The sequence below is a fragment of the Bombus vosnesenskii genome, unplaced genomic scaffold (genome assembly GCF_011952255.1).
Source record: "Bombus vosnesenskii isolate JDL3184/JDL3185 unplaced genomic scaffold, Bvos_JDL3184-5_v1.1 scf7180000013266, whole genome shotgun sequence".
NCBI lineage: Eukaryota > Metazoa > Arthropoda > Insecta > Hymenoptera > Apidae > Bombus > Bombus vosnesenskii.
The window spans coordinates 104,879-119,646 of NW_022882926.1; the positions used below are offsets into that span (position 1 = coordinate 104,879).

At 33.8% G+C, this 14,768-nt stretch overlaps 1 protein-coding gene across 18 annotated transcripts in view; it reads left to right on the top strand.

Annotated features, from left to right (window-relative positions):
- The window catches only part of LOC117230338 (serine/threonine-protein kinase mig-15), an 86,306-nt gene that overhangs the window by 31,993 nt on the left and 39,545 nt on the right, over window positions 1–14,768 (top strand). For all 18 annotated transcript variants that reach the window (XM_033487659.1, XM_033487658.1, XM_033487664.1 and 15 more), the window contains exon 3: window positions 13,143–13,199. In XM_033487659.1, coding sequence (XP_033343550.1) covers window positions 13,143–13,199 — 57 coding nt within the window. The remainder of the gene's footprint in view (window positions 1–13,142; window positions 13,200–14,768) is intronic.

The following is a 14,768-nucleotide window of genomic DNA, read 5'->3' on the forward strand; positions in this document are numbered from 1 at the left end:
TACCACTGGCGTAGAGTTCTGTCGAAATTCGCACAAGAGGCTGCACTTCCAAAAACTGTTGTGGAACTGCTAGTAGCCGCTGAGTTGCTCTCGAAACATTCCGTTATTCTTTCTTGCATTTTTTTTTTATATTGCATATGGCGCCTTTTGAAATATCATACTTTTGTGCTATTATTTTGTAATGGACACCTTCTTCCATCATTTGGAGGATTTCCTGTTTCTTTTCAACTGACTACCATTTCCTTCTTTTTGTTAGAGCCATTATTGTTTGTAACGTTTCGTATGTAAATACCGCACTGAAATGTTGTGACGAGATTTTATTTCGACAGTTATAGTCGTCGACGATTTTGATAGGAGGAAACAAATACTATATGGATTATATACTTATATAGGTATATACGTATACAGGGTGGTTGGTAACTGACGGTACAAGCGGAAAGAGGGTGATTCTACGCGAAAAAAGAAGTCGAAAATATACAATAAAAATTTTTCGTTTGAGGCTTTGTTTTCGAGAAAATCGACTTTGAATTTTCGCTCGGTACGCGTGCGGTACGGTATAACGGATCTCACTGTAGATCGTTGCCTCGATGGAAAAATTAAAAAAAAAAAAAAAATTAAAAAAAATGTTTATTGTATATTTTCGACTTCTTTTTTCGCGTAGAATCATCTCCTTTCCGCTTGTACCACCAGTTACCAACCACCCTGTATATGTATCTGACATGCATTATGGAGAATTATACAACATTCTGATGATTGAACGTTGTGATAATGTATGTATGTGATGTATAATCGAGGTTATATTCTATATCAAAATAACGATTAATATTTCACCGAGAGTTGACGGAAGGAAGCAGCATGAAAGTAAGAATTTATTATGAGATTATTATGAGCGGTAACCTTTTCAAGAAGACTAATAATTCATTGTTTCTGCGAATATTGCAAAGCTTCTTTTCATGATTTTATTTTTCGAGTATTTTTATGCAATTTTGTAAAAGCAAAAATAATGATTCTAACTACGGAGACAGTCGAATCAGAAATAATTCTAATTTTAGACATCAGTGAATTATGGAACTACACGTATCATTGTGCTTTATTGTTAATATCGAGTAATTTGAAAACAGTGTCTTCTTCCGTAAAAAATTTAACGTAGATTATACCTATGAAATTTGAATTTTTAATACGTACTGGCAACTTGCCTTTTTCGATTGCAAGTAAGCAATGCTGAAATTGCGATCATTAAATATAGATATCTTGAAAATAAAGATTTATGTTAATCCCGATGTTATTCTGTATTTTATTTGGGCGTTACTTAGGAGAATCCTGTTTCAAAAACTCAATTTAGTACCGTTCTGTACTATCGACCATTTGTCATAAATCACTAGATTTAGGACAATAGGAACCCATGCGCAGTTGACTACGAAAACATGAATGACGCATAAGCGATTGCCCGATCGCTACTCAAATCCGGTGCATTAAGCAAATTATATACACTGCTATATGCACAAGTATGCGAACACTCGGTGCAACTCAAACAAAACGTTTATATAATTATTATATTTTAAAGATTATAATAGAAATATGTTTCTCTAGTGTTAACTCTTTAATTCTCGTCGTAAATGGTATTAAATGTACTGCCAAATCGAAACTGGAACGAGGAAAATATACTTTTGCCAAACAAGTCCCATATTCATTACTAGTAAGTAGCTAACACTTGATAAAATCTATATAAACTTATAGAATGTAATTGAATAAACGCATATTGCAATCATTCTAAACTCTCAACATTGTACAGATATGTATGCTTACAGTCACTGACCTTAGCTGTTTTCATGGAAGTAATGTTCATTCATCTTCAATTGTGTTTTGCTTTTTAATTACACTAATGAATATCAACTATTGTATTGGACAATATCGACTAATCGCACAAGGTTAACAGAGATAAGATCAGATGCGAATGTACATTATAGAGCCTTATTTCAAATATATTTTATGTACTTGCAATAATTTGGAAGTGTCTTAATGCTTACGCACGGTAGTATATACTCACTCTACGAACAATTTTTATGATTTCCCGTTGTGAAACCAGATTTGCCTAAAGCAGTAAAAATTAGTTTCTATTCCACGCAAGAAATTGACATTGACGGAGGAATTTTTTTTTTCCGGAAAATTTTTTACTGTCTCGACTTGGAGCATGCATAAATTGTATAAATTAAATTCATCTACTGTAAGAAAGAATCCAAAGCTGAGGACGGCATTAAATTTGGTCGCAATAAAGAGGATTTTACGGGCGCCTAATAGCGGTTTATTGGGGTTATTGTGAGCCTGAGTAAGCATGTTTGCACATTTCGTTACTATTTAGTCCGAAATCGAAGATTTGGGTCGCAGGAATTAACATGCAACATTGTAGAAAACTACTGGGAAAATTTTAATGGGCTATAGGTACAATTGAAAGTGTTGACAGGCCGGAAAAGACATATTATCCCGGTGAGTTATATGGCCTTTGGAGCAGCGACTAATTATAAAGGTATACCTAACTGTCTTGGGTCCTTAATAGTTGTAAAATGCATGTGGATGGTGGGAATATCGGAAATTTTGGTATAAAAGGACGTTTCGGTAGAGAGAATAGCCAGTTACGAGTAAGTTGCGAGCAGTTGCAGTTGCGAGCAGTTGAAGTTGCGAGTTAGTCTTTCCTCGGTAGTTGTCGAGTTGTGAGTTGTTGGTCATGAGCTTCAATTATTATAAATAAATCTATATAATAAATAAAATCTCATATAATTCTGGGACCCCGTGCCGGGATTGAACAAAACAGAAAACGAACTATTTAACAGATCGTGTTAACTAATTTAACTATTGGCGTAGTAATTGTGCAACTGAGTTGATATCAAGTCGATATCACGATGAGCGAAGGATCAAATGCGGACAATACCATGGTGGATATCGAAGAAAAGTGCATTGTTAACGATAAGCCTGAACGAATCGATACAGTGAAAGTTGCGGAGTTCAAAGATGAACTCCAGAAACGAAGATAAAAAGCAGTTCGTAAGAAGAAAGAACTGCAAGCGTGTAAGAGCTTCCATTGCTTTGAAAATTGAGCATGGACGAAGAAGACGAAGAAGATGAAGGACGAAGAGCGCAAAGTGTTTGAAACACACGTAAGAGTTGACAACAGAAACGCACTCGTCTTAATATTCAAAGCTGGTAACAACGTCAATGTGCAAAGCTGGTCGCTGGAATTTGAGGAAATGTGCCACCTTTGTGATTGGATTGACGTGCAGCGAGTAATATACGCGATTTTTACGCGTTCGGCAACATTGTTCGTTAACTATGAAATGTGCTTTAAAAGTTGCAAAATAACGAAGGAAATGTTGAGTACCGAATTTGCGCAAAAGGTAGACGCGCACAAGGCGCATAAGGGATTGTCGCATCGAACCAAGGACGCAGAGACATACCAATAGTTCGACATACCTAAGCAAGTGAATGTGGAGAGTTCAGTTGTGATAAAATATGTCATCGACGGAATTTGTGACGAGGAAGACCGACAAAATAATACTGTATGGCGCCAAGGATATTCGCGAATTAAAAGAGAAGTTCGCCCCGTGCGAGGCCATGAAATAAAACGCGAAGACGGAAAGAAGAAAAATCCGAGAAGACGAGTCGCCACAGAGTTGCACAGAAACCGGTGCGACGATGTTTTCTGTGCGAAAACAAAGATTATCTAAGTGCGAAATGTTCAACAAAAAGCAAAGCTGCTAGATGTTTCAAATGTCAAGAGTACGGGCACATCGCATTGCAGTTTAACAATTTAAGTGTATCCTCTGAGGAGGCGTGTAGTGTGTCGCAATTATTACAGACGAAGTGTTGTAGAGACGTTGACACATCGTCAACCGCGCGCGCGTAGTATCAAGGACTAATGTTCACTACTTAAAAAACAAAGAAGTCTAAAAATTATTTAAGTGGTCAATTATATTTTTCGGTAATGATTTTATGTAACAATTTTACATACTGATTATACAAAGAACAAATTAAAGGTATTAGGTTGTCCGAAAAGTTTTTTTCGTTTCATAAGGTGACAATAGATGAACAACAATTTCTGTTTTATATTATTTTATTGAATTAGATATTATCCATTCTGTCATATTTCTATTATTGTGTTCGTGCATAATTCAATAAACTAATATAAAATAAATAACATTGTGCATTTATTATTTGGTAATCTATTCAGTGTTGCAAGTTCTTCATCTATGTCCTTTTTTATTATTTCGATGTCTTCCGAACTTTGTTCGCTTTCATGCTTCAAAGGCATGTCCCACTCATTTTTCAGTATTGCATTATTGACTCTTGATTAAGCATCATATACCATGCGACAACAATCGCTCATGTTTAATTCGTAATGATTATCTATCAGTTCTTTCTCCGTATTGCAGTTAGGTAATGGCATTAATGTTTCCAGCAAATCTTTTCGGTACATTCGCTTGAAACATGCGATTATTCCACGATCCATTGGTTGTATGAGCGGCGCAGCGTCAAATGAAAAGTTGACTTTTCATTTTATGTTGCACCGCTTATCCTATCAGTGGATCGTGGAATAATCGCATGTATTAGGCGAATGTATCGAAAAGAGTTACTGGAAACATTGATGCTAATACCTCATGGCCATAAGGAAGACAATGAATAGTTCGAAAAATATTTCTTAAAATCAGTTAATACAGTGCTCGCAGAATTATACAACGTTCAGGTGACAAAACGTTCCGATAATGTTTGTATATGTATATGTGTGTATATAATCCAAGTTCTACTGTATATTAAAATAACAAGCAATATTCAACCAAGAGTATAGAAACAAGCAGCATGAGAGTGACAATTTATTGCGAGATTATTATAAGAATAACAAGAATTATTTTATTTGCAAATAGTTTATAAATAAATGGTTTTTTGTAACTGAATTTATATTTCTGTCTATTCTACAAACGGTAACCTTTTCAAGAATACTAATAATCCATTGTTTCTGCGAATATTGCAAAGCTTCTTTTCATGGTTTTATTTTTCGAGTATTTTTACGTAATTTTGTAAAAGCAAAAAATAATGATTCTAACTACGAAGATAAAGGAGTCAAGAATGAATTGTAATTTTGGACATCGGTGAATTATGGAACTGCGTGTATCATTGTGTTTTATTATTACTATCAACTAATTTGAAAAACAGTGTCTTTCCATAGAAAATTCAACGTAGATTATATTTATGAAATTTGAATTCGTGGAAACAAAGAATTTCATACTTCTCACATAAAATGATTCATACTAGTGTTAGTTTGATTCATTTTAGAGGTTTCGATCCATCTTCTTGTAGCGAATAATTCCTTCTTTGTAATTGAAACTTGTAATTTAATCGTTGATCTGACGATTTTCATTAATAAAGTATTTAGGATGCGATTGAAAACTCATTTACGTAAAACTTTTGTACATTGATCTCTCTAACTGCGTGTATCGTCCATATAACAAATGTGTGAGTGACATAATTTAACAATTAGTCGCTGTTATGATGTAAAGATTGTTGTATAAATGTATCGGTGATTATGAAAGTGACTTAAGTCACATATTTTTTGTTTCAGGATAGTTAAAGCTTCGATGCATGAACTGAATTATGTTTAATGATACGTTTCGATTACTGTTACTTTGCAAAGATGGTTTCAAATTATTGTGATGTAAATAGACGCGACGCAAAATAAATGATAAGCTCCTTTCTTTTTTTTAGATTCTCGACTTAGATTATTTTCATAATCATCGACACAAATATGTATGTACTGATCTGTTTGTCAACATTATCTTACATCGTCAACGTATGATCAAATTTAATTGTATATTCGTGTTCTAGAAATCTGTACTAACTGTATTTATTAAATTAATTTCTTTATACTTGACATATGTTTTGCTTAAAACTTTAGCTACATGTATTTTATATTTTTATAAAGGAAAATAAACAGGAAGTTTATTATATATCTACCGAATTTTGTCTATTCAATTTACCTAAGAAGTTAAAAATGCATTTTTTAATAAAATTATTTATGTTTACATATCAGAATAATTTTTTTCCTAAATATAAATTTGTAGTAAATATCTTGCAACTGCTATGTATATTTTCAGATTGGGTTCAAATTTTGTAAAATATAGTCTTGACAGTCGTGTCTCATTATAGTGCCAGCGAAGTATCAAGATGTTAAAATACAACAATCTTCAGATAAAAGTTTTTTATAACAAGAATACGAATACCTTTGCGAGTCACTGTATATGTACAGTGAGTGTGACAGATGGGCGAATACTTATGTGGCCAACTGTATATATAAACAGTACTAAATACATAGAAATAAAAATTAATGAAAAAATTCAGGATATAGCAATAATATTTTCCCAAGATAGAAATATAGGTATACTATCATTAAGTAATATTAATGTTAAAATTATCTCCTTAGATTTCCTTTTTATCCAATAACATCTTGTAATCTATTTGGTATATATCGTTATACATTTTTTATTGAAAAAGTTTTCTGTTCTCTTTTTAAAGATTTCTTGAGATATTATTTTAACGATGTACGATATTGGTGCATCTATTTTCCAAGTTTCTATCATACGTGTTCATTTATGTGATTGTGAAAGAGTAGCTATTGTTTGGTAAGTCTGCATGTAGACGTCATTGACGCATTATACGTTACCTTGTACGTTGGATCATGACCTTATTGGGAATAAAATGCGTTTCGAAATCCTAATATGTCAGCACTTTTTTTATACAAATTTTTCTTTATAATACAGTAGAACGTTTATAGAACGGTTATATGGACTAATTGAAGTACAAGAGTACGGATAAGAATTTTCGAATTTTCGGATAACAAGATACTTTATGTTACGTCGCGTAACATTCTACCTAGCCGAGGCCACACACCGCGGGCAATATGGCAACCAGATGTCTTCGGATACTCGCAGCGTATCTTCCATGATTTCAAGGACCTTCCATAAATCACATAGATTTCCTAGAAAAGGTCCTTCAAACGAAACAAACATCTGGTTCGGAGGAATTTCTAGAGACTATTGTCTACCACGGCTTAACAAGGGAAAGTCAGTTTTTGTCACGTCCGCTGCAACTTTCCTCCCACTAACCACTTTCTCTCGAGGGCGGTTAAGACCCTTCGTTTAACCAATTAAAAACGAAGCCTATTCCCTCACTCTCCTAAATAACATCGGCACCAACGAATCCGATGGTCCCGTGCGCTAGACACACTCATCCTTAGCTCTCCTCCGAGACAGCATCGTCTCCCAAGAGTACTGTTTTTGCATCCTTCGAACGGTCAACATCCTTCGAGCGGGTATACACACCCGCAGATCACTCAGTCACTCATCTCGTACACACGCACCAGTGTAACTATCCTCGCTATAAGTTGTGGAATAAACGGTGAAATATAACTTACTACTGTGTCATATTCAAATCAACTACCTCTGTTATCCTAAACGAAACAGGGGAACGACTACTTCGCGGCGTCGATTCACCGAATCGTAGCGAGAAGTTACGCCTCTCGCTGACGCGTTTTCCTCGCGACCGCGTCTCTCCGCGAACGGTCGTAACACTTTACTTTCAAGATACTTTATTGATGTTTATCTTTATATTTGTATTTCAAGAAAGAACATGGAATGCAAAAAATATGGAATTCAACTAATGAAACTAAATATTTGACTAAAGATTTATTGGTTTCAAATTCTTTTAGCTACTTAATCGCTCAACTTCCTTTGCAAATTTAATTCGATAAACTTACATTTCTTTTGTACCTCGTATTATCTGAACCCCATACCTAAAGCCTAAAATACTTCAAAATGTTAGGGAATGTCATCATTGCCGTTATATTCGTGTTCCAATTCATTATTCCAAGCACACATAACAATGGTACCATAGTCAATTATTGAAGAAGTTTCATCACATTGCAACCGTTCTATCACGTCGCGTCAACGTTATCACAATCACTGAATCCTAGTATTGTACTCAATGCAGAAAGAGCTTCTTTTACATCTTTCGTAATATTATCTTTCATTTTTTCTTTATGGTGTCTTCAATGTAGTTTACTAGCTTTTTTCGTGTTCTTTTTAGCGTCGTACATTTAACACCCGCCCAAGTGTACGTCGCCGTATAACAGCAATCCTTTAAAAATTGCTTGCAAAGCTGTATCATCCTTTCGTCGGTATTATCGTTGGTAGTCAAAAAATTTTTTCTATAGAAGATCGAATTGTTTACATACGAAACGTGTTCGGATAATCGTGATTTTATTGTATAAACTTTTATTTTCAAGCGTGAAAAGGAACGTGTTCGCAGCTGTTAATCCGAACATTTCGTTTGCCATTGAATGGGAAAGAGTTTTTGCACAATTTGCAGAAAATCTCCATGTGCCGTTGTATCTTCTCGCTGAAACTAGAGCTTACCGTGTTCCCCGGTATCAGGAAATTCTAGCAATATACATGTATCTCCCAGTGACATTCCCCTCTAACTTACTGTCACAGTCTGATTATTTTTCTCAAAGTAAGGTTCAATGATACCGAAAGGTGACACTTGACACTCAGTTGTTACTTCGACATTAAATTGAACAAGACTTAGCCTCTTTATAAATCTGAGATGAATTCAATACAGAGAATCCTACGCAACTGGGCCAAACTGTATTTTTGAAACTTGTTCTCTTCGCTCATTCTTCACATTCGTATTCTATGAATACAGAATATTATATATATATTTTATTAATTTTTGCCTGTCGGCTACAAGATGATATTGATCTATATAGATTTCTCACACATGCTTTCATTCAACTTCGATATACACCCTATATTAGACTATTACCTATTATTTATTAAAACTTGTTCATTACGATTTAAAATTTGCTAAATCATTTTGATTTGTTAGCAAATGTAGAATATTTACGTTGTCTTCCGTTGCATTTTAAATATTTTCTCATTTTTTCTTCCCCTTCTTTCACACGGATTATTATACGAGCTGCTTTATAATACTTTTGCAATTGTTTCATTGGAAACGCATTTCATTTCGAAAAGAATACATTTACTCCAGGAACCCTTATCTTAAATTTCGCTACTTCCTCTAATGATGTAACGTTCCTTTATGATAAATTTTATAGTTTCTTTTTATCTTAATCTGCTTCGTTTTCTATTCGTCTTTCCTATGCTTCTTATAATCTTCCCTGTTATTGTATAACTTGTATAAATAATCTTTGCAATCTTTTTGTAAGATTTTTCGTTCGATAGATAGATAGATATATTTCGTATATTTCTATATACAATAATAAATAAATAAATAAATAAACAAACAAACAAACAGACAAATAAATAAATAAATACACGCACACGCACACATACAATTTTCGTGCTTTATAAGAAATTGCAAATATTTCAAATTTATAGCAACATTATATTTTTCTCCTACTAAGAAACACATAATCGTTATGAATTATTGGATTATAATATATTAGTTTTACTTTCGTCTGAGTACAACGCTGAATTTCGAAGTTCGATAGTTCCGTTTTTCTTCGTTAGTTTTATTTGTATAATATTTCTTACCTGCGATTAGTGAAGAATACAAGGTGTTCAAGGATGATTTGTCACGAGCACCGTAGCGTTATGCTACACCTCTGGATCGGTGAAGATCTGCAAAAAAAAAGTAGCCGCAAAATTGACTTGGTCCTTGAAGTTCCAGGCAACATTTTTTTTTCATTGCATTGTATCCTACTCATCGCGAGGATAAAAAGTGTCAGAGGAACCGTGTAATTTGCAACTCCTCCGTTCTCTTGGAAAAGAATGTTAGTTCCGAACTAAAAAAAAGTTCCATTGCTATTCCAACTCGCTTTATTTTTAAATTTTCCTGCATCTTGCAGTCAGATGCAGGAAAAATACTTTTTATAGTCTAATGTCGCTGGTAAATACCTCAGAGTCACCATTATATATCCCATGTCCTCCTGCTTTTCTTTCTTTCTTTCTTTCCTGCTGTTTAAGCGGCGCCGGACTCGCATTTCTACATTCCGTGCATGTTCCTACCGAAGAGTACGCATTGACTTTAGACGATGATAAAAGTGGTGAATCAGTCGATGATGGTGCTCCACCTATCTCACACTAGTCGACCGATACACCAGTTTGTGAATGAAATATTTAGATTGTGTGTCGTCTTCTAACTGCTGCCTTTTATTTTTTTTTGCGGAAGAAAAAGAATTTAAAAAAATTGTTCAAAGGTAAACTATTTCACATCTACGTTCCTGACTGATTAACGCCTTGTTCTTTTATGATGTATGAATTTCGTATAATATAGCATATGTAATAATTATGTCGATAAACGGATCTATTTGTACTTCGTCAAGTCAAACATCGAAATTTAAAAAAGTTTCACAAAGTTATTCCACATTTACAAGTTTGACGCTCGCAGTAGTCCGCAGTTATTTTATATATTTACTGATCGTGAGATATACAGTTGGGGTAATGAAAGTTCCCAGATAGATTTTCCGATATGTAAACAATTTTTAACTAATAGATACCGTTTTTAACTAATAGATAGATAATTAAATAATAGATATTATGACCGCGTGACAAATGAAGCAAACTTTCGTGACAAATAAAGATCGTTTATTGTTTTGTGATAGACATTGTTTTTTATTTATTTGTTTTCGTCATCGTGTTTGTACAAATGACATGACGACAAAATATTACCAAAGATCTACACTAAAATACATAAATCTATTTACATTATGAAATGTGTACAGAATTTTCTTATAAAGCAGTCGGAGATCGTAAATAATTTGAAAAAGTCTGCGATAGCTACGAAGCAATAAGCAATCTTCATCTATAATATTTTTTTAAATATTATTTTACACTTTTAGCTGGAATATCCGAAATCCAATATTGAAACTTGTTTCAGATATCCCAGTTAAAACATCAAGCGAAAATTTTCCCACGCAACTGTATGTGCTATTCGCTCTTCGCGCAACGATGAATTGCGGTTTTCGCGATAACCATCACGCGATTGTATCGCTTGACAGATTTCTTAGATTACGTGCAGGTTTGCATAACCATTTGTACATTTGCTTTTCTTATTGAACCGTGGGATTTTTCACATTGTTTACTGTTCCCTCGTTCGTAAATTTATTTCCTAATTTACCGATAATTATATGTATTACATCTCCTTTCAATTCCTATCATATCGAACAATGTAGAATGGTCTCAGGAACTACAGATGCACCCACGAAAAATTAATTCAATCGTTTTCGAAATTCTTAAGAGAAATAGCTATTTGAAAAACACGCAAGATATTGCGCTCTGCTATATTTTAGTGAATAATACGTGACATAGTAAGCATCTATGCACCATGACGTATTACTTTGGCGAAACTCCAATATTTTGGGATATGGTTCGAAGCAAGTACAGTTGCTCACGAAACTACTCGAACGATTACCATAGAAAATTTGTACAACGTAAGCAGAAAGATATTCGGCTGCTTGTCGGACGGATGTTTTTTTCGATTAAGTTAGCCAGGCCTTCGACGAATACTTCCTTCCAAACTTCTGCAGTCGGAAATAGCTATCGCCTGTGATAAATATATTATGTTCGTTATACAACATTTTTTGAAATTTCATTAACACTGTTCTGAGACGCGATTATCGCAATCGTACGGGTAAGATATAAAGTCAGTCCGAAAATGTATTAAAAATGATTAGACATTTATTACAGATCATCCACTTAGTAAGAAATTAGTATACAGCATAAATGGTGGTCTTAAACGTATAATTAATGCTAAAATCGGTCTCACTAAATGTTCTTACATATTAATATAGCAAATGATCGGTTTAAAATACTTGGGTGATCTTTGTGGTGTGTATGCTTGGGTTAAATATCTTGCATCTGTTATACACATATTCAAAGTCGTTTCAAAGTTTATCAATATATTCATGACAGTCGTGTGTCATTAAATTGCTGAAATGCTAATGAAATTTCAAGATATTCCCTACATTCGACATGATATAGCGATGAAAAGTTTCTGTAAGTGTTCAAATACTTTCGCAAGCCTCTGTATCTTTAGTTAGATGTTAATTACCGGGCTATAAAGAAGATATAACGCCGAAGCTTGGAATTTGGAACATCGATGGATATGTAAAAAAAAAAAAAGAAGAGAAAGAAAAAGAAAAAAAATAATTGAGGAAATGGTCGATTTGGCGAAGAACGTTCGTGAAAAAAACAAACTATTCAAGTATTGTAAGAAATATTTACCTGTTGTAAGGTGCCTGAATTTTTTATGAGTTTAGATTTACAAACTTTTCTGACTTTGTGTTAAACAAAGTTCAGACCGGCTTTTGACTATATCACATCCTTGATTCATCGATGATATTTCAAAAACTATTCGCGTGAATTAAGGTGCAGGTAATAATCATCTTATTCGTTATATATATCGTGTTATCACTTTCTAATCACGGAGATTAGATCCTTCTTGAGCTCTCCTTGTAAGTCTTGAATTAGCCACGCTGGTCCACGACTGTCGCGTAACCAATTACCTAGTAAATTAATACTGAAACGACTGTTTCAGGATAGAGTTTTGAGTCCTGAAGGTGCCGCGACGGTTTAATTTATTATGTAGGATGAACTTTATGCTACCGAAACGATGTCCTGGATAATTCAATTTGGCGAGACGATGCTTTTTGAAGGTCGATTTCTCCATTACACGAATATCAAGTCGATTTTCTAATAACAAACGATAGAACTCTGTCAGAATTTTGAACGATTCTTGAAGGACGAAACGACTGTTTTATCGTTCGATGTGATTTAGTTGACGATTGGACTGATTCTTTCGACAATTGAAATGATTCTTTCTCGTGATGATCGGAGCGATTCTTGTAATAATTGAAAAGATTCTGCCTGATGATTCGCGCGATTTTTACTTGCCATTATATTAAAATGATTAAACTATTAGTTATTAAAATTAAGTAATATCAATTTATTTTAGTCATTTAAGTAAGGAAAAAGCAGATATTAATTTTGTATCTTTTGTTGACTGGCAGTGTATTTTTGATTATTTAACATTAGTTTTATTTAAACACAATACTAATAACTTGATTTTTTATTTTGCAGGGCCGACATACCAAAACTGGACAATTGGCAGCCATCAAAGTTATGGACGTTACAGAAGTAAGTAACTGTCTTTAAAACATACTATTTTTGTCTCATAACAATGCTTCCCTTTACGAGACACACGATAGTCTACTATAGCACGATTTAACACAAATAATATAAAACACTAAATAAGAAACTAGTTAACATTCTTCTAACATGACCAAACTTTAACCTTCTATACTTCTACTTTTCTTCTCGGATCGTCTGTTTTTCTTTTATTTTCCTCTACTTTCCGATTTCCAGTACCCATTTCATTCCTTTGCTTTCTTCCGCTATAATTTCTTCTTTCGTTATATTCATCGCTTCAGACTTTTTACATTTCCTCCATATATGTTGCCATGATTCTTTTTTCTCCTCGCATAATCTACACATATTTCGATTCACTTCCACCCAGTATCTACTTCCTTCCCATTCATTTCCACGTCTAAAATCTCGCTATTGTTTTCAGCTTTGTGACTTTTCCCTTCTCTTCTCGCTATTTTGCTCCACCTTTGTTTTCCACTTGTTGTATTGTTTCAACGATCTTGATCTCTCTATTTTCTTCCTCATTTCCTGTATCTTTTTCTTTCCGTATTTCCTTATTCACTTTTCTATGGCGTTAATACCAACGGTCGTCCTTTGCTTCGCCCATTGATCAGCTTCTTCTTGCTCATAGAATTCCTGCATTTTTCCCTCCATTTCGTTTTCCCCTATTCCTGGCTGTTTATTTCTCCTCTACATTCTTTCGGTATTTCATTTTTCGTGGTCGTTTTCATTTTCTCCCAGAATTCTAGAGGTCTGCCTCCAGTTTCTTCATTTATTTGCTCTATTTTGGCCTCCTCTTTGACTATATACCCCGGTGTGCATCTAAAATGTTATAATAATAATAATAATAATAATAATAATAATAATAATAATAATTACAATCGTAACGATTTTATTGTTATGATAACAATAATTATATTAAAAATGAAAAAGAATGTCTAATGATATTTCCTATGTTGTCCATAGTATCCGTACGCTTACACAAAACTTTTACGCCGCGTTTTATAGAAGAAACATTTTAATGTTTCATTAGCGTTATAATGAAATACGCGACTCTCATGATTATATTGGTAAAATTTGAAGCCAATCTGAAAATATATATACAAGTTGCAAGATACCTACCGTAAACTCATAGTTAGTAAAAAATTAATGTACGATATGAATAGTGACTTTAAGTATATAAAGCGTTCAAGATAATCGATGAAGATAAGCGTCGTTGAATATTGCGATTTATTAATATTGCGAATAATTGCCTGTTTAAGTAGCTTTTTGATTTGTGTAAAATATTTTGCAACTTTTTGTATACATTTTCAGAATTGCTTAGAATTTTGCCAATGTAACCATGATAGTTGCGCGTCATTTTAGTGCTAATGAAATTTCAAAATGTTTCGCATAACAGGTACTGTGATTATAAAATATATGCACGCGAACGAATACTTTCGGCAGCCACCGATTTAGCTATAAAATTTCCCACTGTTAACTACGTGTATCGGTAACTAGCAACAGTCTCTCAGTGACTAAATTCTTCGACGTGTATAGTTCACAAGAATGCATACACGA